The sequence below is a fragment of the Xiphophorus maculatus genome, chromosome 12 (genome assembly GCF_002775205.1).
Source record: "Xiphophorus maculatus strain JP 163 A chromosome 12, X_maculatus-5.0-male, whole genome shotgun sequence".
NCBI lineage: Eukaryota > Metazoa > Chordata > Actinopteri > Cyprinodontiformes > Poeciliidae > Xiphophorus > Xiphophorus maculatus.
Genome location: NC_036454.1, coordinates 21,692,359 through 21,718,579, shown reverse-complemented (window position 1 = coordinate 21,718,579; position 26,221 = coordinate 21,692,359). Strand labels below are relative to the sequence as shown.

General features: G+C 38.3%; 1 protein-coding gene across 3 annotated transcripts in view; it reads left to right on the top strand.

The window, feature by feature from the left end:
* The window catches only part of adgrv1 (adhesion G protein-coupled receptor V1), a 118,600-nt gene extending 100,798 nt beyond the window's left edge, over nt 1–17,802 (top strand). For all 3 annotated transcript variants that reach the window (XM_023343662.1, XM_023343663.1, XM_023343661.1), the window contains 4 exons: nt 2,492–2,613; nt 10,557–10,742; nt 13,560–13,737; nt 17,520–17,802. In XM_023343662.1, coding sequence (XP_023199430.1) covers nt 2,492–2,613; nt 10,557–10,742; nt 13,560–13,737; nt 17,520–17,638 — 605 coding nt within the window. In that variant the 3' untranslated portion in view covers nt 17,639–17,802. The remainder of the gene's footprint in view (nt 1–2,491; nt 2,614–10,556; nt 10,743–13,559; nt 13,738–17,519) is intronic.
* Nucleotides 17,803–26,221: the final 8,419 nt, after the last annotated feature.

The window sequence follows — 26,221 nt, the reverse complement described above, 5'->3', positions numbered from 1 at the left end:
CTTCATAGGAAGATGCATATATTCAGTTGGCTTTTCGTCTTATGCTCATATACTGTTTTTTTTTGTTTGTTTGTTTGTTTTTCTCTGTCTTGGTGGTATCCAGTCAAATTGCCAGTCAGCATTTTGCAGTCAGTCTCCATTTGGCTCTGGGAACCTGCTCTTACTGTGGGAGCTCTGTCTCGTCCAGAGAGTGGAATGTGCTTACATGGTTGGAAAAATCAAACTGGTTAGAGAGGGAAGCAGACAGATGTGCTTGAGTGGAAGAAAGAGAGCGAATCAGATAGGAACAGTATGTGCTGCTGGAAGCAGTATAAATATCTAAAGAGCCAGCTGTCTTCAAGCTGTCTTTTAATACTGTTCTGATCAGAAGTAAGACCACAGAAACTTTATAAACAATGATCAGTGTTACGGGAGGAAGGCTTAAAGGAAATATGTCTCCAATGAAGGCAGCAGGTGGGATTTAGGAATAAGTCTGAGAAAAAAAGCAGAAACTGCAGCAGAGTGGAAATGACAACACCAAAGAAGTGGCACCTAAGTGAGGGCTTTTTGTGCAAACCTGTGCCCTGTGTTTCCATCCTACTTGTGAAGTGAAGTGGACTCTGCTGGACACTGTGTCCTATATAGAAGCAAGCTACAGCAACCCTGACTCAGCGTAGTAGTTTTATGTAGGGTTACCCCACAGGATTCAAAGATGATTTTAGAACCAGATTTTTATTTTTTTAATTCTCGCTTTTCTTTGACAAGGTAAGATGAATTAAAGTCTCATAAAATGTGCCCCATATACTTGAAATAGCATACCATCCAAACATGGAAAAGGTAAACAGAGTTTTCTAGTTTTATTTGCATACAAACGTCTGAAAAGTGAGGTGTGCATGAACTGAGGCTCCCAAAGTGAATGTTTTTGAAAACCTCTTTGCAATGCAGTTATGCTACAAATCTTTATTTTATTTTGTCTTTGCAAGCATTGCACATCTAGGGAAAGAAGTGCTCTTAATAAAATTCCCAAAAATACACAGACGTTTATGGTTGTACTGTGACATATTGTATGAACATTCAACAAGGGTATGAATACTTTTTCAAGCTGCAGTACTTCCATGTGGATTAGATATGAAAACTGCTAGTGGTAGATCAGGAGGATAATCACTTGAAGTGTATTGTTTCATTTTATTAAAGTGACAGATGTGTCTTGGTCCAAAAGCTGCTACTAACAATATTTCCTAATAAGGCAATCAGACTTGGGTAGAGCTTACGTTCACCCCGTCTCCTGGGCCTCTCTGGGAATTTTATCTGGAACTTTCCAGTTATGAATCAAAAAGAGTTATTAATACAAGATGTAGATTAAGTGTTCACGTCCTCTCCTTAACAACTGAATTAATCTTTATCATCTTGGTAGTGGCAAACAGCTTTAAAGCATCAAAATAAGACCCATGTTTCTAAAATAGCTTTGAGTGAAACCTTTTCAGAAACAGGTTGAACTTCTAGTTTCATTTAATCCTAGAAACACAGAAAACCCTTTCAGGCAGACAGAACTTTTGTGTATGCAGACAGGAAGTCTGTGAGCCATGTGGTCACATGTTTGCTTTTATTGCGCATACTGTATTTCACACATGTGCGTGGGCTTTCTAGGTGCTGTTTGAAAGCTGCAGGAAGTGTCACACCTTTCACATTTATAGGTCATCTGTTAACAGTACCTGTTTAAGCAGGCGAGTTGAAAGGTTTTCAGTTAGGCTACTTATGTCACATTAACTCTATTGAGGTCTGCGGGCTTAATGTACCTGTTGAATTTTCATCAGGATTTCAAAAATTTTGATTTCTTAATAATCAAAACCATTTTACAAAAGACCAGTATATCCACTTCTCTTTCCCTCAGCCATATTAGTGATGACATAAGGCTCAACACATGAGGCGCTGACTCTGAGTACAGAGCGTAGAAATGTGAAGAGGCAGGTCTTTGTGCGGTGGGGGTCATTCAAGGTCACGCACTGCATGTCTGCTTCAGTGTTTGAGGCTTTAGTCTGGATCCACATGGTTTATCTACTTTATACTTTATGCATTGAAATTTAAGTTCAACGCAGATTTGAACTTAAATTTCAAATCTGCATTGGCGCGTTGAAATTTGAAGTGCTGAATAACTTTTCAAATATCTGCATGTTTATGATGTGTTCATCATCAGAAGGCCTAAACAGAAGATTGAGAACTTAGGTAAACTTTCCATCAATATCACTTTCTGGTGAATGGATTTCACAAGGAAATATACCCAGTTGTTATTTGGGAGTATTTAAATATTAGTTGGTGGAGTTAGAAAAGAGCCCTGTTAATGTTAACTACTTAATTGACACATTTCTGATGTTTAGTGCAGGTTTACCAATGACTAAGACAATATGAGCAGGCTGAAATTTTTGAAATCCGAGACGGACTTAGTTTTTGGCTGTAGTTGTTTTTAACAGATGATGTTTTAAAATCTTATTTTGCTTTTTCCTTTGTGCTCCAGAGGTGCCGCTGGTCCTTTACTTGTTTCTGCTCATCTCGCTGGTCTGGTTGTGGGCAGGACTCCACATGGGCTACAGATACCTGTGGCTCCTCATCCTCTATGTCATCTTTAACTGCCTGCTGGTAAGACCACTTGTTCCTTTCATTATTTGCCGACCCGCTGATTGTTGATTGCTGATTACAAAAACCACCCACCGGCAGCCTGGTATCATAAAAGTTTGTGTCAACAGTTGTGCTTCCCATAATCTAAAAACAAGGTTAATGTACTAAATGCAAATGTGAAGAGGGGAAAAACTAACCAAAATAATTGTGTTGTAGCATTTTTTCCTAATTAAAATGTGTCTTTCTTTTATTTTCTGGCTTTGATGCTACATTGATTCCCAGCCTCAGAGAGCTGGGAATGTCTCAGGAGTATGATGGAAATCAGGACTACAGGGTATCATATCTTCATCTCTGCCAAGACTTTACTCTGTTTCTGTTCTTCGGATATATTAGAAGATTAAACCAGAATAGCAATGAAAGATTATTGTCACTTAACTTTGGCTCAATGCTGAAAAACCTAAAACTGAATGGTGGAGGGGCAAAAACCTCCCCTAGGAAACATCTGCAGATGTGACACCAGGTTTGGCAGCAATGTGGTAGAAAAAAAAAACCTGGTGATAACTAATAGTGCAATAGCATAATTATTCCATTCACAGAGAAATGGAGTTCCCCTAAATTTCTATGACCTAGCAATTTATTGTCGACTTTTATGTGAGTGTATGTGCGAGCCAGAGTGGGTAGTAATATTATTTTTAAATATTTACATTGTTTTTGCATAAAAAGCTGATATTATTCTATAAGTAAAAAATAATAAATACTCCTTTTTAGCTTTCTTGAGCACATGTCTTTACCACTTCTATTTTCTAGATTTATAAAAAAAAATCCAGGTTACTTAGAAAAGTAGCAGTATTTGTTGAAACCACTAAAAGGAGTGAGATTAGACCCTTTTTTTCTTTAAAAACTTCATTTTAAATACTATAGATTTAGTAAGCAGCCTTGCTAGTTGAGCAATTAACTAATTAAGAGATTGCTCATTCTGCTCTTCTCTCACATTTTTTATTGTCAGTAGTAGGATTTTTAAAAATATTTGTCTGCCAAAGATTCTTGGCCACTTTTTAGCCATAAAGTGCACAGTCACAGGTCTGTGGTAACCCACGGTGATATGTGGCATTCACATGCTAAAGGCAACAGTGTTGACCGAAATAAACTGGTCCTGTTGGCACAGTGACTAGGAAGATGAGATGATGTCAGCGCCAACAGTCAGTGTCGCACTTTGCGTTTGTTTGTGAGCTCAGGCCAGTTTTGTTTGGTTCTGTGACCTCATGTGGATAGTTCGATCAGCTCACATCATCATCAGCTCATGTATGTGTATGTATTATTAAAAATGAACAGTAATATGGCAAAAACAGCCCTTAAATATGTAATAACCAACTTTTAAATAAAAATAATTAACCACAAGAGATGTGACATAGCTATAGACTAAATAATTGCTTTCAGAAACATCCAAAATGTCAGCTGCTCTGAGGTCTTAAGGAAAACATTTCCACAGCTGAAGGGTTGTAAAAATTGAAAGATGCATTTTTCCCTCCTTTTTCATATCAATGTAAGACTTGAGACAGTGAAGGACATACAGGACAAAAACAAATATGATCAACACCTTAAAATCCACAGTGATATGTGGCATTGACCCTGTAGACGCCATTGTTAAGGTGTTACAATAGAGCACATTAATTTCAGTCCTGAAGTGGACAAGTATCAAATACAGAATCTGATTCAGCTGACTTACAAAGAAGCTGGGATTGAGCTGTTATTCTTTTAGGAAATGAGAAAGCAGTATCCTGTTCTACAAATTATAAAATGTTGTACTCATAGGATAAAATGTGACACGCTTCTGGTTTTTGATTGATGGATTCAACAGTTCTCCATGAAATGCTTAAAGCTTTAGACAGTTTAGTAACGTGACCCTGCTCTAAACTTCTCCACAACTTTATCCCTGACCCGTCTGCTGCGTTTGATTAAAGCCACCAGAAGCTTCTTCATTTTCCACCTTCACTCTTCCTGCCACTGAGAGTTGGATGCACTCAGGGACACTGTAGCACAAAGCTGCAAAGAGGATAATACAATTTAAAAGGTTCGTCGCAGTTTAATAGATTCCCTTTAGATTCAGATTGCCCTTCTCTTCAGCCAGGTCAACCTCTAGCATCAATATACGGGCAACCTCTCTCTTCTGTAAAAGGAAATAAAAACACATACTTCCTGTAGATGAAGATTGATTTTCAGCAAAAGTGCAGCTTCAAAGTGCTGGGCCTCTGAAGTTTGACACAAAAACAAACAAGGATTCATAAAAGTAGGAGGAGGTGAAAAGCCCCAAAGCTAAACCGAGTGACTGAAGATATTGATTAAAAGGAAAGTGAACATGGGACTTTGTTGAGATGCTGCTGAATTGAGAGGAAAAAAAAGGCTCTAATGGGTATTTTGTGGCTTTGAGTGTATGTGTATTCTCAGGAGATACCCTAATTCATGCAGCTGTAGGGGGGCACTGGTAAAGTTTGTGACAGTGGGAGATATTACAGACTGAAAGAGAAAAAAACATAGGTACAAAATTTGATTATTTTAGTAAAGATTGATGTTTGTTTACATCAAAAATTCTGCACACCAAGACCAAGTACATAATACATTTAGAATTCACAAGCAAGGGTGAATATATCTATAAATGTATGTAAATGATACATCTTCAGACAAGTCTGCTACATGCGGACTACATTACCACCACTCTCTGGCAGCGTTATTATACAACTTTCTGCTTCTAAACTCACAACCTCAGTTTTTTTTCAGGTTTTCGTTTCCATTGTGTGGTTGGAAGTTATTAGAGTGTTGGTCACAGCTGCAAGGTGTTGCAGAGTGATTCTTGTTTTCTTCATGCCGTGAACTTTCCATTCGAAGAATTTTCCATATTTACTTCATGTAGCTGTAAAGCGCACCTCCCTGCTGCTAATTACGGAACATTATTAAACACTTGCAGATGTTACAGCTGTGCATGTGCGTGTATTTGTGCTGCAGAGTATTCAGAGCTCTGCGTTTATTGAATGCCGTAAAAACGGGTACTGGTTTCCAGCTGCATAGTTAACTGTACTGGTCTGAGAAGCTAATCGCATTCAACGTTAGACCGAAAATAACTGACCTTTAAGTCTAAAGGCTGCACCTTTTCCTTCCTCCTTCTGCCCTGTTTTTCAACCGCACATCTGTGCTTCACCAGGCCGAATTAGAAGGAGATAATCAAATTTCCATAGCAGCGCCCCTCATTATCTCCTTGTTCTGCCTATAAACCTTTCCTCGTTATGTCAACAGCCATCAAAAATATCAACAACGAAGAAACGGTAACAGTTTTCACAATGATTTATTACCAACCCACACTTTTTTATTTAATCTTTATCTAAGAATAGGATACCTGATATGTGTGTGGAAAGTTTTTAGGAATAAAATCACTGACACGTCAGAGCCATACAAGATTTAAGGGAAGTGATTCTTTTTCTTTTATGATCATAGAAAATGTTTCATAACCATCATAATCACTGTAAGGGGTCAGGTAGAGTAATGCTGCATCAACAAGTGCAGTAAAGGCGTGTTGTTTTTTCTGTTTGTTTTTTATAGTGCCCCTTGAACTTTTGTAAGGTTTTGTCACATTACAAACACAAACTTTATTGTATTTTATTGCGGTTTTATTAAATAGAAACATGCATAACTGTGATGTGAATGGAAAATGATACATTTTTTACAAATATAAATCTAAAAAGAGAATTTGTGTTCAGTCGTCTTTTACTCTAATACTCTTAAAAGATTTCCATTGCAGCCAATTGCCTACTTACTAAATAAAGTTTGTATCTGTATACAGTATTTTCATATCATTTAAAATTCTGGTGTTCTATGAAGCACTCTGAGGTTTGTTAGAGAACAAACAGCATTGCAGGAGAAAGAGGCAGAGGTTTAAAGCAGTGGCAGGTTATAAAACATTGACCAAAGCATTAAACATCTCACGGTGCATTGTTTGATCCTTGTCAGAAAATTAGAAAAAGCTTCAAAACGTCTAAGATCATGACCGTCCGCCTAAACTGACACGTCAGACAAGGAGAGAAAGGAAGCAAAAAATCCACATCTTAGGTGAAAGAATCTGCCAGCAGCAACTATTAGTTGTGCACTTCTTAAATATAAAACTAAAGAGTGGAAAAAAATTAACTCAACTCATCACATGCAACTATTACTGGGAAACACGTTGGTGCCAGCGCCAAGCTGTGGGGAGGCTTCTTGGAGCAGGGAAGTTGGTCAACTCTAATGGTACTGAGAATTTGTGGCTTAAAAAATAATTTATAGACACACCCTCTGTCCAATTTAATTGGACTTGAGGCATTTTGAATAGAGGAATGTGCGAAGCTGTTAGAGACATGCCACAGAAGACTTGTAGCTATAACTGCAGCCAAATGGGGATCTGCGAAGAACTGATTCAAGGGGGCTGAACAGAAAATGCAGTTATTTGTTTTCAATCCTTTTATAAGCCATATGTGTTTGTGCAACGTGTGAGTAGCTTAAGAGGCTCTGTACGTCAAATACAAGTTAATGTTTTTTCGCTTTCCTTTCTGTAAATAGTTTATACCCATCATGATATTCATGTATGATTCTCTACCCCAGATATTTACATTCCTATTCCGTATATTTTCCTCCAAACGTAAGGATTCGTAATTTACGAACAACAGGAAAGAGCTTTTGTATTTCAATTCATGGGGAGAAATTATGGAACAAGTTAAATGAGGAGTTAAAACAAACTCAAAATTTAATATAATCTAGAAGGAAATATAAGGAGGTCATTTTCACAAGATGGGTGAGAGATAGCACTAATGTGTATATTTAAATTGAGACTAATGCATGTGTGTGGGTGTAGATGTACAGTACAGACCAAAAGTTTGGACACACCTTTTAATTCAATGAGTTTCCTTTATTTTCATGACTATTGACATTGTAGATTCACACTGAAGGCATCAAACTATGAATAACACATGTGGAAATATGCACTAAACAAAAAAGTGTAAAACAACTGAAAATACCCCTTATATTCTAGTTTCTTCAAAGTAGCAACCTTTTGCTGTGATTACTGCTTTGCACACTCTGCATTTTCTTGATGAGCTTCAAGAGGTAGTCACCTGAAATGGTTTTCACTTCATAGGTGTTGCCCTGTCAGGTTAATAAGTGGGATTTATTGCCTTTTAAATAGTCATGAAAATAAAGAAAACCCATTGAATTAGAAAGGTGTGTCCAAACTTTTGGTCTGTACTGTAAATACTTAGACAAATGTAAACCCAGATAAAAAGGCAAATTAATTAACCTGTTTATTTTTATTTTTGATTGGATTTATTAATGAGGGTCCATCTGAAAATATTGCATGAGTTTATGGGGCAGGAGTTCATAAGTTCCTGCTCCTTTTCGAGCATGTTGCGATTACTGCGGTACAAAAACATGTGTCTTTTGCATTCCTTGTTCTTGTGCTATTTTTATACTACTACCAGGTTAAAAAAGAAATGCCTTTTGTGTCCTCTGACCTTTGCTCAGCTCAGCATTGTGCTTTCCATCTCTGAAGCCTCCTCTTACTCAGGGAACACTTACGTAACAGGTCTCTGGTTGTAAAGCCTGTTTCTCAGGCTGAGCAGCTGATCTGTGATAATCACCCACATGTAGATAACAAAATGTGCTACCAGACTTAAGTTCACATCTGGCACTTTTTGTTTAGCATGTTTTATTTGATGATTCAAAAGTAGGTTAATTTCCTCGTTCAGCAGGTATAAAGTATAAGAAGTTATGTTAGTTAAATTGCTGTACAGGCCACTGCGCATGTCTTCTAACACAAAAAGATCCAATCTGCTGAAGGGTGTGTTATTCTGATAATTATGTTAAATCAGTGGTTATTTTTATACAGCATGGATTAGCTTTTTTTTTCTTATTTATTTATTTTAAGTTTGAACTTATAAACTGATGACCTGTGAGATCTTTCATGTGTTTTACATCTGTTTGCTGTTGTGCAGCGTTTCACAGTGTTCCCATAAATGAGCCCTTTCCAGTTATGGTTATTGTTTTTTCTTCCTGGTAATATTGACCACAACTGCCTCTGTTGTGTTTAATTCTGTGTCTGAGACCTCCGGGAAAGATCTGTGATGTCGATTACTTTATGGGAGAGCTAAAGTCGCAGCTCCAGACTAACTTTTTGTGCTGGTTGCACTCGGTGTGCCTACATTTTTACTACCTTAAAACTCCATCTTAAAACTTTTTTTTCTAATTTTCCATGCCGATGTGTACAATAACAAAATGAAACATTTTTTAATCATGTTTCCCGTCTGTACATTTTAAGATTTGAGCTTAAGATGGATCATTAAAAACTCAGACAAAGCGGTTAACCATGAAAGCCAGAAAGCGTACATTTTAAATTTAACTTGACATACTGCATGTTTGCATGACTTTCGTGGTTGAAAATAGATCCCATCTTTGTGCCGCATGTGTACTAAAACACATTTACAGTTTGTTTTGGTATGTAGTGACCCTCTCAGCCGTCCGCACATCTTGATGAGTGTTGCGAAATGCCGGAAATACTTGTGGCATTTGGCGTTCCGGTGTTTTGTTGTAATTCCCAGCCCGGTGTTGGTGTCTGAGAAAGGTTTTCATGACGAGGGAGTGGAGGAAACACAATGCCAATGATGTCATGACCCACGGATGAAGTAACCCTTTAACAGAGTTAGGATAGAAAACGTTCCTCTACACTGTGTTCCAAATTATTATGAAAGTGATATTTTTTCAGATTTTCTTAAATGGTCAATGCAAATGATGGTCAGTATAATGTTCAAGTCATGAACTATTACAGTATAAATCAAATTTGACTGAACAAAGCTCCCAATGAGAACAGTATTTTTTTCAAAAATAAAAAACTCAAAATGCACTGTTCCAAATTATTACGCCCAGCAGATTTTCTAAACATTTTATGGATTAACAAAGAACTGCAAATGGTCATTCTTTGAATGTGCAGCATTAAGTGGTCACATGTACTAAAATCAAAAGCTATTTCAATCAAAAACATCTTAACAGACCAAGTTACATGTTAACATAGGAGCCCTTCTGTGATATCACAACACAATTCATTTTCAGACCTTCAGGGACTCTGAAGGGGCTGACCAATGATTCTCTTCAGCCCAAAGCATGACTCCACCACCTCCTTGCTGACGTCACAGCCATGTTGGGATGTGGTGGCCATTCACCACCAATCCACTACTGCGTACATCTGGACCATCCAGAGTTGCACAGCAGTCATCAGTGAACAAGTCAATTTGATAATTAATCTTCATGTCCAGCTGGGCCCACTGTGACCGTTTCTGCTATGAGCTCTGGTTAGGGGCCCAATAGTAGGTTCATGCACTGCAAGCCTCTGGAGGATCCTCCACCTTGAGGCTCCAGAGGCTCCAGCAGCTTCAAATAACTGTTTGCTGCTTTGTAAGGGCATTTTAACAGCTGCTCTCTTAATCCGATGAATTTGTCTAACAGAAACCTTCCTCATTATGCCTTTATCACTACAAACCCATCTTTGTTCTGAATCAGCCACAAATCTCTTCACAGTACGATAACGCTTCAGTTTCCGTTAAACATCTAATGTTTTCATATCTTGTCATGCGGCACTACACTATGATGATTTTTGTCAGCAGAAAGATCCTTTTTCTTTCCCATATTGAATGAAACCTGTGGCCTTCTTAATAATGTGGAACATCCTTCTTAAGTAATCTCCTTTAATTGAGCTCACCAAACTAATCAACCAGCTCTCTGAAATTAATTATAGTCATTCAAAGAGCCCTGACACACAATATAAATTTAATAGCACAACAAAAAATTTAAGCTTTATGACACTTAAATCCAATTTGCATAATAATTTGGAACATGGTGTATGTTTATCATATGCAATACAGTTTTCTAATATTGATTTTCTTCCTTTTTCTTTACAGGGCTTGTATGTGTTTGCAGTGTATTTCGTCATGCACAACCAGTTATGTTGGCCGACTAAAGCGAGTTACACTGTGGAGATGAATGGCCACGACCGCCCTGATTCGACCTTTCCAGCCGGGGGACCAACAGCTGTGGGAAGCGACATCAGCAAATCAACCCAGAATCTCATCAGCGCCATGGAAGAGGTAAACAGACCTTCATCTGTCATCCCAAATGGATAATACACACATGTATGCGCCTCCTTTTTAAAGATGTGTAAAAAGCTAAACACTATAACTTTACACATTAATTCAAATTACCCTCTAATCTGAATAATTTACCCAGTTTAGGAGAAAGCCCTACGATTTTTTTTCCCCAACAAAACGACTGGTTGGCACTCTTGGTTATTCTGAGTACATGAAACAGGAGTGTTCTTATTCCATTTTTCTTTTAGTTTTAAATTGATCCGATTTTATGGGAACCTCTAATTAAATTTTATTTGCGTGGAGTAAAAAGAAGACGAGAAGCAGTGCCTCTCCACTAGCACCACTATTTATTTTATTTTATTTTTATACGCTGACCACTAGACTAGATGAGGACTCATATTTATTTATTCCTAGGATTTATCGTTGGTGGTGTTTCTCCAGGTTTTTGAAGCTGGAAGGCTGCCTCACCATCACCCTAATCCTTAGGGAATAAATATGAGTCTAATTTTTATAAAAGTGCAGCTTGACAAAAAGCTTTACAGTAATTTCACGCTTTCGTTTAATGTAAGACAATTTTGCTTGATTCTAAATTTCTCTTAAATCTTATTTTGCTTTATTTTCTCTCATGGTTGAGTTTCGCCAATCTCTTTCCTTTTCCCATGCCCTCATTGCCATGGCTCCATTTGCTTATTGTTCGGCGTGGCTCCACAAACAACATTTCATGCTTCCTTGCTGAAAGCCTCCCTTCCCGTTGCCATTTATTTCGCTACAGTCTGTACTTGCTGTAATGTGTGGATGTGTGTCTGTAAGTCTTCCTGACTCCCACATCGGCTCCTCCTCTGACCTTTGTATCAGACTGGCACATTGCACATGAGCCCGTGTAACGACACTCTGTTCACACAGGCGTGCAGCACTTCTGTGGCAACTCTTCAGCGACTTTTCCCAAGAGAATACCCTATAAGGAGAGATGGAGTGAAAAATAGGGGGTGGCGGGGGGACGATGAGACTCCTGGGAACGCTCTCCTCCCTTTTTTCTTTCTCAGAGTCTCTCTCTGCTCACGTAATCGTATTTTATTCATGAGAGCACACGCTGGCCTTCTGAGATTTGGCAACAACATGGTCAGAAAAACAAAACTGAGCAGGCAAACAAGTCTTCAATGAGACAGTCTCATGAGTGAATTTAAAAGAAGGACTGACTGTCTGATTTAAACAACTAATGGGAGCCATCAAGTCTGCCTCTAATGAAGGGGAATATGGCACATTTGGGGTGCCTGGTGGTGCTTAATTCACCTCACAGGGAGGTTCTGTACCGGTCAGAACCCAGCGAGGCTTACAGGCTTGTGCAACGAGTACGCACGCAGTCATGGACATATGAGGCGTTTGTAAGAACCACAGTTAAACAAGATGGAAGCAGTCATCTGATGGAGATTAAACAGAAATAAGCTTTGGTCATTAAAAAAAAATGCATTCCTTCTTTTGCTATATTGTCATATAAATATGACTGAATCTTCAAATAAAAAACAACAACATGAACATTTTTTTGTCCGTTTGTCATGCTGGGTGGACTCAGTATGAAACCTTAAACCCAGTGAGCTTACTTGCCCTGTGAACATGCTCTGACCCCGTGTGGCGGCCTGCATGCACTCTGCATGACCCTCACTCATCACATTCATAATTACGCAGTTGACGGACGCGGCCATGGTGTGACTCAAACTCCTGCTTGGGTTTTCTCTGTTGCCGTCCCACCAAAGGTTGCAATTTTATGGGGGGTTTTTTATACTTAAACACATATTTATAATATGAAAAAATAAAGGTTTTGAAAAGTAATTATAGTAATAATTTGAACGCTTTTTAAAGTTTTTTTTTAAAGTAACTTAATTTGAAAACATTTCTTTTTTCAATATGTTTTTAAGCAGCATTGTCAATAGCACCTGTATGTATCTTAATTATTAATGTTTAATGATTACACATTTAGCAGATGTCTTTTTTTTTTCTAAAATGATTTACAAATGAGGATAAAACTATGCAGTTAATATCAAAGTTAACAATAAGTTACTTGGAGGGAAGACCTCCAGTCAGGTCCTGGCAAAGTGTTGAAATAGAGTGCAGAAAAATGGAGAGGGTAGAGCCTTAGCATTTGATTAAACTTATTATGATAAACTTTAAACAAACATCATCCGTTCCAGTAGGAAAGGAATCACAAATCAAAATTTTATTTCACTCAGTTTTTAGCAAATCCATTATTTTTTCTAGCAAAGTGGCCAGAACCACAGATTTGGTACACCTGCTGTTAAGACTTCCAAGCCCTTGATATCCTTTGACTCAGTCCTCTGTAACACTTCAGGAGCTTGGAGCACATAAAGACAGATCATTAACTTTCCTCCTGGCACAATCTCTCTAAATGGTCCAGAATCTAGGGGGTTTAGTTTCTCTCCTCTCCTGTTCAACTCACAGGTTTTCTATAGGATTTAACTCTGGTTAAACAGGGCTTATTGTGTGTTAGATTAGCCACATACATATCTAAAGGAGCATTTCTTGCTGAAATACCACCCATTTTCTAACACCCTTGTCCCTAGTGGGGTCAGGAGGGCTGCTGGTGTCTATCTCCAGCTAACGTTCTGGGCGAGAGTAGGGGTCACCCTGGACAGGTCGCCAGTCTGTCGCAGCTGCTGAAATACTCTATTTACAATTCACTTTCAGTTTTCTGGTGGAGGCCTCCAGACATTTATGATAATCCCATAAAATGTTATGGGATTTCTAAGAGTTCCTTGTGTCAGGTGAGAACAGCCTTCATAAAATGATGTTGATACGTTGCAGATTTCAGCAGACTGGGAGCCATCATCACTGCGGACCAGCATTCAGCCCACCAGTGTGTTTAAGCCGAGCCCTGTGATGGAGACGTACACCACAGAGGGAAGCTTCATCAACACCAACCTGGTCACCACAGACGAGGAGTCGCAGGACTTTGATGACCTCATCTTTGCCTTAAAAACTGGTGAGGATAATTGCGTACCGTCAAATGTTCTGCTGAAATTGCTCTGGTCTACTCTTTGCAGTTTTTACCCTCCCATGTCGAAACCAACACTTTTTGTGCTCAGCGGGAATATATTTTATTAAAGTCCATCAACCTTTGGCTGTCTGTTGGTTTTGCAGTCGAGGTTCTTTGATTTAGACTTGGTTGCCATAAATGCCGTCAGACCCGTCCAGATTATTTTTTATAGCAGTTTAACTGTGATTAAACTGCTATAAATCAAGGTTGATCTGTGTTATGCTCATTAGTTTAGCAAAAATGTCTCATTAAGCACAGCTAACCATAAAAGAACTGGATCAAAATGTTATGTTGAATTATATAACACTTGGATGTGCTTCAGGAAACAGTTACTCAAGCACTGAAGAATTTCCTCTCTTAAACACAATTTGGTTTTTTCATTAAAACATTTAACTAAGTGTGTTCAATAAGAAACCCAATGCTCTTTGTAAATAAAATCATCTAAACCACATGAGCTTAGCCTTACTGAGAGCAGCATAATAAAACATTATGGTTCCAAAACATGAACATCTTAATATGACCATCTGGTCATTCACACAGTGTCTGTTTCATCGATTAATCTATTAGAAGGAGCTCTGATCTTTATCGGCTGAGTTTATACTTCTCTGATACCATGGAAACAGTAGCTTAATGAGCTAAGGGCTCATCAAGCTATAACACATGCACACCTTTAATCATTGTGATGCTTTCAGCGTTTTTCACAAACCTGAAATGATAAATAGCTTGAGGATTTGAAGGTCACTCGTTGCAGAGAGTTTCTGCCTGTTTCACCTGAAAGGTTCTTTCTCTCTTCCGCACTTCACTCTTGCCTGGTTGATATTAATGTCTGGGCTGAAAACCAACTGATGGTGATTCCTTTGTTTTAATATGCATGGCTTAACGCCCAATGTTACAGTACCCGAGTTACTGTATGTTTACTGAATGACAAAGTAATAATTCATCGTGGATTGTCGATATGCTTTTCTTTATTGCTTTTTGAGAACTGATCTACAAGAGTCAAGATCAGATTTTGAGCAATTGTATCACTTTTGCTTTCCGACACAGTGCTCCATCACACAGAAAACCCCACAGGCTACCACCACAGAGTATCTTGAATTAGTTGCTCTTGGAAAACTTTATTTATTGTAGTTTTCTACGACAGGATGGTAGGCCCATTCTGGACATCAGATAATGCTTGATTACAGCATCATTACCACAATTGTTTTAAGTAATATTGAAATTATAGTTATTTTAAAAATTTGTCACATTGTTTGAACATCAAAATACTGTGTCTATTAAACTGCCCTAATGACATTTCTTTGAAATATTATTTTGAATAAATTTCACCTTAAAATTATTGGCAAAGTAATCACTGAATAATGACAAAGTAATGAGTCAGTGATTACCTTGTCACTGACTGACAAAGTTACTGATTCATTCAGTAACTGATGATTCAGTTACTGAATGAATCAGTAACTGATTCAACAGTTACTGAATGAATCAGTAACTGAATCAACAGTTACTCTGGTACTGAATGTTTACTGAATGACAAAGTAATAATTCAGTGATTACTTTGTCAAGGCTTTATGTGGGTATATAAAAAATACACCCAAACTTCACTTTAAGTATCTTATACATACAGAGCATAGCTGTCTTTACTCTTCTTCCCTCAGTTTAAGCACACACACCGAAGAGTGTTAAGGCTTCAGAAGTCTAAAAGCTTTAAGGTGTTTGCCCATTTGCTTGTCTGATGACTGGGTTTGATTGATGTACAAAGATGATACATACAGTGAGAAAGAATCTGACTGCTCACTAAACATTAATCTGTTCATCTGCTTATGTTGAAGTTACTGTTTTCAATTCTGTAGAGTAGAATCAGATCTTAAATAAAACAAACTATACAGTCATCATCAGTTTGTGTTTTCCCACTGTTGACCTGCTTTAGACACAGACCACTCTTTTATAATTTTGAACTACACTTACAAGGTTTTATTTTGTTTGCAGCATGCTATCCTACATCAGGAAAACGACACCTGTAACCATGGAGGTAGTCAAATTAGAAGTCCTTCTAATCTAAAAGGCAGGTGTTGGGTTTTAGAGAGCTATGGGTGTTAATAAGTGAAGAAGGGTCAGAGGATAGTCTTACACAGCGAGTAGAAAAACACGCTCTGACTCTCCTGCCCTCCTGTTTATTATGTGCTGAAAGAAACAGAAATGTGTGCATGTTTTTCACTCAGTTATCTCTGGGCTGCTTCTTTTCTCGAGGCGTCCATGCTGCCCTAAGCTGTCATTTTGTTGAACCTTCCAGGTGCTACAGAAGAATTGATCAACTTTAAAACATCAGCACTATAAATCATTTTTTTTCAGTGTAGACAAGGCAAGGTTTCAATGGTTCAAAGCCGCGCCATCGGCTGATTTACGTAGAAATTAAGTTACTGTTTGAATCAGTCGTACGCTGCAGCTTTAACAGTGTCGCTGAACCAGCCGACCCCACCTCTCTGTGCAATCAAACTGAACGTACAGCTACAGTTCATCTCAGCAGCTCAGTCAGCAGGACAGATAATTTGCTAATCGGAGTTATATACGAGGCAACACCTGACAGGGGTCAGCAAGCAGAGCTGTAATAAGGGTCTTCAGACACTTCATTTGGTAGTCAACCATTAACGTGCAAACGTACAGAAGCTCACACGTATGCTGTTGATTGAAGCGTTTTTTTCATAAATAGACGAGTCCTTCTCTCTGTCCATGAAAGGACTTCACATATATTGCATTCTTCAAACAGTCGATATACGTATATTTAACCAGTCCAGATATATTGGCATGTTGTCTAGTTTGTATGTTGCAGTTTTAAGTCATTTTCACGGCAAGAGAATAAAGTTTAAGTGGGTCTTAAACTGTAGGTTTTTTTAAAAAATCTCCATTTCAGGCTAGAATAACCTGGTTCAGGATCGAATAGATTTTTACAGCAGATACAACACGAAGTATCTCCACTCCTCATGAACCAGATATGCATAATAATCGATACAAAAATCTATCAAGACGTAGTTTGATTTTTCTATTATGATTATCATCCATCATATATACCTGTCTATCCTGCTGGTTCTTATCTTGAGCAGTCGCTGGTACAGGTCCATCACAGAAAGTTTATGTTGTGCTGCAGAGCAAAGAAATCAGTATTAGAACTAATTTGTTGACGGTAAATAAAACTGGTATCTTTTTCCTAATACTTAATTGATTCTATTTTATTTTATTCTATTACAAAAAATTTCCTTGCAAGTTAGATACAAGTACCATTTATTCAGCCTTTATTTACCCAGGTGTAATCCAGCTAAAATGACAGAATCTGTTTCAACAGGTTTTACAAAACCATGTGTCAAAACCAGCCCTGTTTATTGATCACTCAGTTCGTCAATGTTTCACCAGCAGGCCCACTACATGACTTACATTTGACATAAAAAGAGCCTTCCTGTTCTCAATCAGGGTCCATCTGTCTGCTCTGTTCTCATCTTGTTGCTATGGCTCCTCAGGTACAGTAAAGGTACAGTGTACTCAGTGATAAGGGTCACGTTACTTAACACCACAACGGCACTAAAGGTACTCGCTAAACTGATGACACAGACATGTTTTTCCGACTCGTGCAAAAATAATCTGTGCGCAACATAATACAGATTGGGCACGTGTGAAAATTCCTGCAGCTAAAGCACAACTAATCACGGTTTGCTTGTTACACTTTATCACCTCTATTTCAGGGACTGGCCTTAACATTAGCGATAACGAGTCCATACCTGGAAGCCACGACGGAGGCAGCGTTGCCAACTCCCAGATCGTCGAGCTGAGGAGAATCCCCATCGCCGACACCCACCTCTAACCCTCCCACTTCATGCAGAGACGTTACAAAACAGTATTTTTATATTGTAAAAGCTTTGCACTAAAATGTTTTGTTTTTTTAAGTAATCGATCATTTTCATATACGTGTTTGATACTGTACATTGTTTTTACTGCACCTCTGTTCACATACAGTATATACATAAATGTGCTAAATTTATTTTGTAAAAGTTTGTTTCTTTTTTTTTATGTATATTTTGTTGACTTGGTTTTTTTCCCTTAGAGTTAGATTAGTTGTTGTACCTCTCAAGTAAAACAAGTTCTGCTGCTGAGAATGGAGATTGTGTAACACTGTCAATAAATATTGCAGCACATATTTTACATGAAGACATGCTGATCTCATTTTTACAACTCAGAGGTTTTCGTCCTGCGACGGGGGCTCCCGGAGGATTACGTAAGCAGCTTGCAGTTGGCGTCACTCACTCATGACTTTGAAAAATGACGAGCTCTGCAGTGGAATTTCACAGACTCTCCCGCAAGTGTCTTTGGAGTGTAAAGCGTAAGCGTTTGAATCTTTTGAAATCAGGATTTCGAGCTGATTTAAGACCGTGAAGGAGAAAGCTGACTGTTTTACTCAAATAATTGAGTAAATTATCCTTAAATTACTCAATAAGAAGTCAGTAGCTGTGAAAATCAAATCAAATACGCCACTTGAGTTCTTCCAGTAGTCTTCCGCCTCTGTGGAATATACCTGTGCACATTTTAACCTCTGACCTCAAAAAACATCTGTTACATCACCTTGCAAGCATTTACACCCGTTGAGCTAGTTTATTTTTTATTTATTTATTTTTTTTACCTCCAGGTCATATCTACCAACTTAAGAGTTTTTTTTCTTAGAATTTATGTGAAAGAAAAACACGAATCAGTGAAAAAGTATGTGTTGGTAGAAAGCGATGGAGGGGTTTCAAAATGTTTTACAAGTAAAAATCAGAGACATTTGTGTTAAGCCTGCCTGAGTCAATGTTTTGCAGAAACATTTTTCATCGCACTTACAGGCTCAGCACTTTTGGCAGCGTTTCTCTACCAGCTTTGCATGTCCAAATCATTTTTTAAATACTTTCTGACTTCGAGAATACATTACGTTTTCCCCCAGGTTAATCCTGCCACCAACATGTTTTGTGGTTTTTTGTTTTTTTTTCTGAAGGAAACAATAGAAAACAACCACATAGCTCTACTGAAAAAGCACCTTAGTAATTACAGCAACTCCAGGCCTGTGGAAGATGTCCAAGGTCATGATCAGATTACACTGAAGCAGGTAGGAAGATTTATGACAGGGACACCAGTGAGAAGTGTTTACTTCTACTCATGGTGCACTAAGATTACCTTCACAGGAATCAGAGCCATTTTTTAGTGGTCCAAGATCAATAAAATAAATTGATCCTGCTCAACACACATTAAACTCTTTTTTTAATCCTCATTTGAGGCAGTTTTACAACCTAGAGAGAACAGGAAAAAGTTTAGTCTTTTTCTCCAACCCTGAAAGGTTGGAGAAAATTTCTCATACAATTGTTAAAAAAAGAAAAGAAGAAAAATCTGAGCACAGCATTAATTTATGAACAGGTCTTTTCTGTCTGGTTTTAGGGACGATTAAATCATTTCTCACAGGTAGAGACATGATTCTCTACCTGTGTAACATGCAGCACTAAGGAAAAGGAGTGAGTGCATCGTTGAAGAAAGTAGCGTTCACCGTATAAACAGCAGCAGCCTGCTGGTTTATTTTCCCAAGCAGCAACTGTTCCAATGTCAGCGCAGGCCGAACTCTTTATGGTCATTTAGCATTTCCAAGAAACACTTCTAATTAAGAAACATGGTGACTTTGCAAGCTGATAAGTGTTATGTCTTATTTAAGCCTCATATCTAAATGACTGTATATATTTCCATCATATATTCATTGCCATGATTTGTTTTTCATTAATTAGATATAATGCAGGCAATGTAAACAACGTTGCAATGTTTGCAGAACTGCACTTAGAGAAAAAGTCTCTAAAGCATATCTTATGGCATACATTAGCAGTAAGTTGTTACTTATGGATTTTGCGTCGGAGAAAGATCAAGTGTTGCACTGCAGACAAGGCTTATCTTCTGAAGCTTGAATTGACCCATGATGAAAGCAGTTTATGAGCTCTGCAGATCAGTAACATTTTGTGTTTTCATGTGTGTAAAAGCACATGTACTTGCATGTTCTGCACAACTCTCATGTTGTCTTTGCTAGAAATCTAGTAGTGATGCTTCAAAGTGAATCGCGGTTGCTGCAGAAAAAGTCGAGATCTTTAGTGCAATTTCTGAAATCATCAACCCAAACAAAAATGGCAGCAATACACTTGATGATTCAACTTATTAAAAATTATCCCAAGAGATACCAACTGTCTGTCTGTGTGATTGTGTTTGAATCCATTTTTAACCTGAGTGAGAGTGACAGAGACAAGAGAGCAAACAACCAGTTAAATCTACTGTAAATCTGCAACACAATCTGTTGCTATGAACCCTGGGATTATGACACAGCTCTTCTGCCTCTCATTTTATTACCACATGCTCAAGGGGAGGTGTGTCAAATATGATCCTCCCACAAAAAAAAAGAAAGTGAAAAAGACTCAGGAGATTAGGTTTTGCACATGAGCAAAAATAGCTGCATTGTGTTTATTTGTATGACTTTTATCGAGTTGTGCCAGTTTTCATGACAATAGTCATTGTAAGATTCATTGAAACAGGTGTGAACTTCAGTAACCTGATAATGCTTCTGTTATATCTTCTTTCTTGGACATATTTTTTCTGTTACAACAAAAGATAAATGCAATGGATATTACTTAGAGTCCAAAATGTGTTTCTATGAATACAAAGGGATCAGGCTTGTTTTTTCCCCTTGTTGTTTCGCAAAACTATTTACCTGAAGTCTGTTTTTATTTTTTCTTGCAGTCACAAACTTCACTGTACTGTACTGGGATTTTATTTGATAGTCAAACACTCGGTAGTGTGCACAATGTAAAGTAGAAGAAAAGAGATGAGGTGATTTCTAAATGTTTTGCAAATCCATCTCCCATCTCATCGTGTGATGCTGGCACCAACGTGCTTCTGGGTGGTTATGAAATCTTTTTCTCATATATATACCACCTTCTTCCACATGTGTGTCATGTCAAAGTGTACAGTAACTACACAGCCAGGTGTTGATAAGTTTGCAGTTGTGTTGTATCGCTTGCTAGTAATATTGCTTTGTCACCCATAACAACAAATCTCTCCACATCTTTATCTCTTTGATTTGTGACAGGGACATAAATCATCTGATGAGCTCCCTGATATTTATGAAGTTGTTTGTTCATTAGTGTTCTCTGCCAAACATCTGTGGCAAATACAACCCCAATAAAATGCACTGAATTTTAAAGAAGTATAATGTCGAAATTTACCAAAATCTTAATCGGCAGTGGGCAACTTTTATAAAAATATGCTTTTACACGTTTGTTAAAATTGTCACTATGTCGTGGCAGCATGGTATGAGACAGATAATCTGTGCAAAAAAGCAGCTTTGGTAACATGAGTTAAAGTGGTGTGCATAAAACTGACATGACACTGTCATAAACACGACGTAACGCCTGTCATGAACATGAAGCGGTCTTCGTAAACGTTTATGACTGCCGTAATGAAGTGTCATTTGGTAAATAATAACACTTAATGCAACTTTTAATGCAACCTTGCTTTAAAAGTGTCATTATGTACAGAATAATGTAAAGTTTTCACCTTTATTGCTCTTTTAATGCCACTTTTAATGCAACTATGCTTTAAAAATGTCATTATTTACCAAATGACACTTCATGACAACAGTCAAACATTCATAAATGCTCCATGATTGTGACAGGTGTCAGACGTTTACACACCCCTTCAAATAAAGTGTTACCAAAGCTTCTCTTGTGTCTCCCTGTGGTCCTATTCCTGTGCTTCCATCTGCAGAAATGCACTCAGTCAGAAACAGCCAATCAGATTCAGGAGGAAGGTCTGAACTCTGTCAATCATGGTCATGTATGCGCTGCTCAATGCGCTAATGGCGGAAAACTGTAAAAAATAAAATAAAATAAACTAGCAGGAACAGTGTTAATCTGTCATGCAAACTTGCTTGCACATCCAGGGCAGGCTCCACTGTGGGTATAGGAACCAGGGGTATTTCTGCAGATGGCAGTAGAGCCACAGGGAAGAGGCAGAGGAGCTTGATTTTTTTTTTTCACAGAATATGTGCCTTACCTATAATTGTAGAAGCTGCTTATAGATTTCTTGACGACAGAAGTTACTCTCTCCTCGTAAAACTTTGTAAACCAGCGTATTGCACACATGGCACTTTTTCTCTCAAGACATTCCCCACGCTCCTGACAGCCTTCCTGGAAAAAAACACCTCAGAGTAAAAACAGCTTTGACCCAGAAGGAGCAGAAGCATCGTTCATATATGCCGAACTTTAATAATGTGCAGGGAGAGAACAGAGTGGCTCCAAGAGAGTTGAAGTAAACAGGCTGACATTAGATCGGAGCGACGGGATGAGTTTGCATATGTTTAGGCAATGTACCCAACACCACACAGCCCATCTGGAAGCAAAAACAGACAAGAAGTTCAGAGGGGGCATGATGTAAATATGTACTTCTATCACTATGTGTGTGTTGGTGTGTGTGCGTGTGTGTGTGGACGTTATATTTCCCCTGATTAACATGGGAGAAGATGACCTTTTCTGTAGTGAGATCAGAGTGCTTTTCTTCCAAGTCGTTTTGTCATTTACCATCACTTACACGGCACTCAAGGCCAGCACACAGGTGTTCCTGACATCAACAACTACTTAAGGAGGATGTGTCAGGAGTGTCACACAGCATCAAACCTTTAAAGAAGTGTTTATTTTTAGATGACCGTGAAAGGACGTTGGTTTTTACAGTAACTTAGAAGCTAATTTGGATGGCCTAATGTATGCTTCTGAAATAAAGAAAAAGCTAAACAGATAATAAAAGATCAGTTTTTTTTCCACCAGCGACAACATGTTATCAAAGTTATATACCTGTCTTACATCACACACAAAAGAATTTGACTGATTCTATTCATTAACGTACTTATTAAGGCTTAACAAATTATGTTTGGCAAACAGTAAGCCGAGCTAACTTTGATTAAGTTATTCAGAAATTACATCATTTATTTGTTACCTTGGTGAAGGCAGTGAGAAACTCAGGTCAGGAAAACCAAATCCAGATCAGATGACGAGATATTTCACAATATCCATGCAGCGTTTCCAGTAGTCAGGCAGAACATAAGAGGATATCTGTGTGTTGCGATGGAATGATCTGCCTTGGCCCGTTGACGTACACGAAGCAGGCTGTCACTCTGACCGCTCCGGCTTCAACTGCACAGAAGTATAATAATAAACAAAAGTAAATAAAAATGTAAGGATTTCATTTGCTCTATTGTTGCGGTTTTGAGGTCCATATTTTATAATAGTGTGTGATTCAGAAAGGTGAGAAGTAATGCAGTCCATTTTGGAGGCTAACCAGAGAGTGTGAATGCAGGATTGTGCCTCGCCAGCAGGAGTGGACGGAGTGGTTCATGCCTGCCAATGACATTTGTCATGTTATCACTATGCTGTCTGTTTGGCAGGGCAGCTAGTCAGTCTCCTCTGTGTCTATGCATCATTATCAGGGAGTCCTTTCATGTGCAGCCATGTAGGGCTGTACATACGTTTGTGTGTGGTGTAACATCAAATGTACTCATTTGTTTTGTTTGAATGATTCGTGCTTTGTCTGTTTCGTGATTTATCTTTGAGGAAATACTGGTTGTAATGAGTTGTTTAAATAAGGAACTAGTTACTGAGTATCTCTGGAAGAGTAGACCTCGCTCTGGGCCACGATCCAGCCTTTATATAACTTTCTTATCCCACTCTGTTTCTGTCTTTGTCTTCTCTCTCTCTGCGTCACTTAGTCCATCAGGCTGAAACCAGTTTTTGTTTATCACCCACAAGATGCTTCTGCTGTGACAACCCGATACATGTGGGAGAGAGATAAGCCGTCTCGTCACGATCTCTGAGGAGCTCAGCAAGTGTCGTTTTAAAAAGATGGCATAGAAGAAAGTTTAAAAATGAAAAACGTCTGAAGTTACAAGTGTGTGTGTCATGAGAGTACCATGATGCATTGCATTGTGAGCATAAATAAATTGTTTGTCCAAGTCCAAAAATTATTTCTCGCTCTCATGGTAGCCTCACAGTGTACAAAATTATTTCCTTTGACTTTTTCCCAAAATTTTAATGATACAAGAAATTTTTGCATATTTTTAAATAATTGTATGTGATATGAACAAACATCAAATCCAGACTTTCCTTCATGGACTGCCTCTGTGTTTGCAACATAACCTGTATACATTTTGCTCTGTGAAGTCTTGGGAGATTTGTTGGGGAGAACCCACTTTCAAATTATGTGTGACACAACCTCCCCACTGTAAAGCATGGTGATGGCAGCACCATGCTGTGGAGAGGGTTTTCTTTTGCACAAGCAAAGGGGCTGATGAGAGAGGGTGTGAAGATGTATTTCCTGGTTTGGTTGAAAATGGGGAGAAAGTCGACCTTCCAGCAGGAGAGTGATCAAAAACACACAGCCACAAAGTTGATCAAACCGGAACTAAATACAGTTGAGAATCTTTGGCAAGGCTCGGAAATTTGTGTTCCCATGCCGCCTCCTCGTCCAGTCTGACTGAGCATGAGCTGCTTGGCAAAGAAGAATTGACTCAGAGGAGGTGAATTTCTTTATTTATGACAACTTTTCAAACTCTCACAGAGTTTTGCTTCCACTTCACAGATGCTTTGTGTTTGGTCTAACGTGCAAATCCTCCCTAAGAATCCACTGAAGCGTGTGTTTGCAATGCGACAAAATTTAGAGAAGTTAAAGCGGTGTGAATACTATGCCCAACATCAGTGAGGCAAAGAAGAAGGGAAGCAGAGGACGGTCACTTCAGAGAAGAATGAGTGGTGACCTCAGTAAAAAGCTTTGTGGCTTTTACAAATCAAAGGAAGTGATACATCAGAGGGAGAAATTCACCACGTCACACGAGTTCCTCTGCGTGTGTTCAGCCAGATCCAGCTGGTTTGATCCAGCATTTCAATGGCTGTGGGTCAGTCCGGGCTATGAACAATGTCACTTATTGTTGGGAGTTCGTGAAATGTCAGAAACAAGGCAGTCAGAGTTGGAAGCGAGTCTAGACGGCTGACCAAGTCAAACAAAGGCATTTGTTCAGTTTAGATTTTGTTACTTACACCAAGATTGTTCTTGAATTATCCTCTAAAACGTTTACTGCTTTGAAAAACGCCCTTCACACTTTAACAATTCACACTCGATTAGTACCATGAAAATGTTTCCCAGGAAAAGTTAACGTGAGCTTTTTATATGCTGCATGCTTCGCAGGTTATGATGTTTGCAGACTCCACCTGTTGCTTCGTACTTACAGCTTTGGAGGACGATGAAGGAAAACCTCCTGAAAGACGGATATCTGACGCTTTATGATCGTGTGTTTATGCAAAATAACACATTTAGAATAGAATCTTCATTCACGCTTAATGTAATAATGTTTTGACTTCATACATATTGTTTTTGCAAGTTCCCTACTTTTTCATTCCCAGTCACAGGGTTTTTTTTACTAATTTCATCGAAGTTTTAATTTAGTAGATTATTTGTGGAACTTATGGTTCACTTAATGTTTTCAGGGCTTGTTTAATGGGGCGAGTGGACTCATTCCTTAAAAGTCAAACTTTATTTTTAGTCAGCAGCTACAACGTGAAAAGCTTTTTCACATTTTGTCAGGTTGCATACATGAACTACAACGTCTTCTGCTGGGATTTTGTGTGGCAGTCGCAGACCAGCACAAAGATGGTTGTGAAAGGAACATGCATCTTGCATGGTTTTTAAAAATCTTTTTGTGCAAGTAAACATCTGAAAAGTGTGGCATGCATTTGCGTTTATCCTCCTTTACTCCAACACCTCTAAATGAAATCAAGTTAAACCAGTTGGCACCTACAGTAAGTGACGTGTGTAATTTTATCTCAGTAACAGTAAAGTTATTCTATGGAGGACTCAGAGGTTTGTTGGAGAGCATTAGTGAACAAACTGGATAAGGAAGATTAAGGTCCACACCAGAAAGTTGTGGAGAATTTTAGAGTGTGAAAACATTTTTTGTAGAAATATAAAGAAAAGATACAGCTGTTTTAATTTTATAATGCTGTATAGTGCAAGCAGTGTAGATATAAAAAGATGACCCTCCATCTAAACTTTTACTGTCTATACCTTTTGCTTTTGCCATTGACAGGGATTCAAGCCTTCCTTGATTTCTACTTCTGTATTAATTCCATTTTGTTTGGTTTTTATTTTGGTTGTGATTTGTGTTTGATTTGCGAAAAGAAATGCAAAAAATAAAATGATCAAGAATAAAATAAAAAAACTACTTGATTAATGTGATTACTAAGCAGCCTGGATGACTCGTAGCTTGCTATGAAAAAAAGGAGAGTCTGAACTTGCAGTGTGTGTTGGTCAGGGCGCAATTTCATTTATGTGTCACACATTCCTCTCCGCC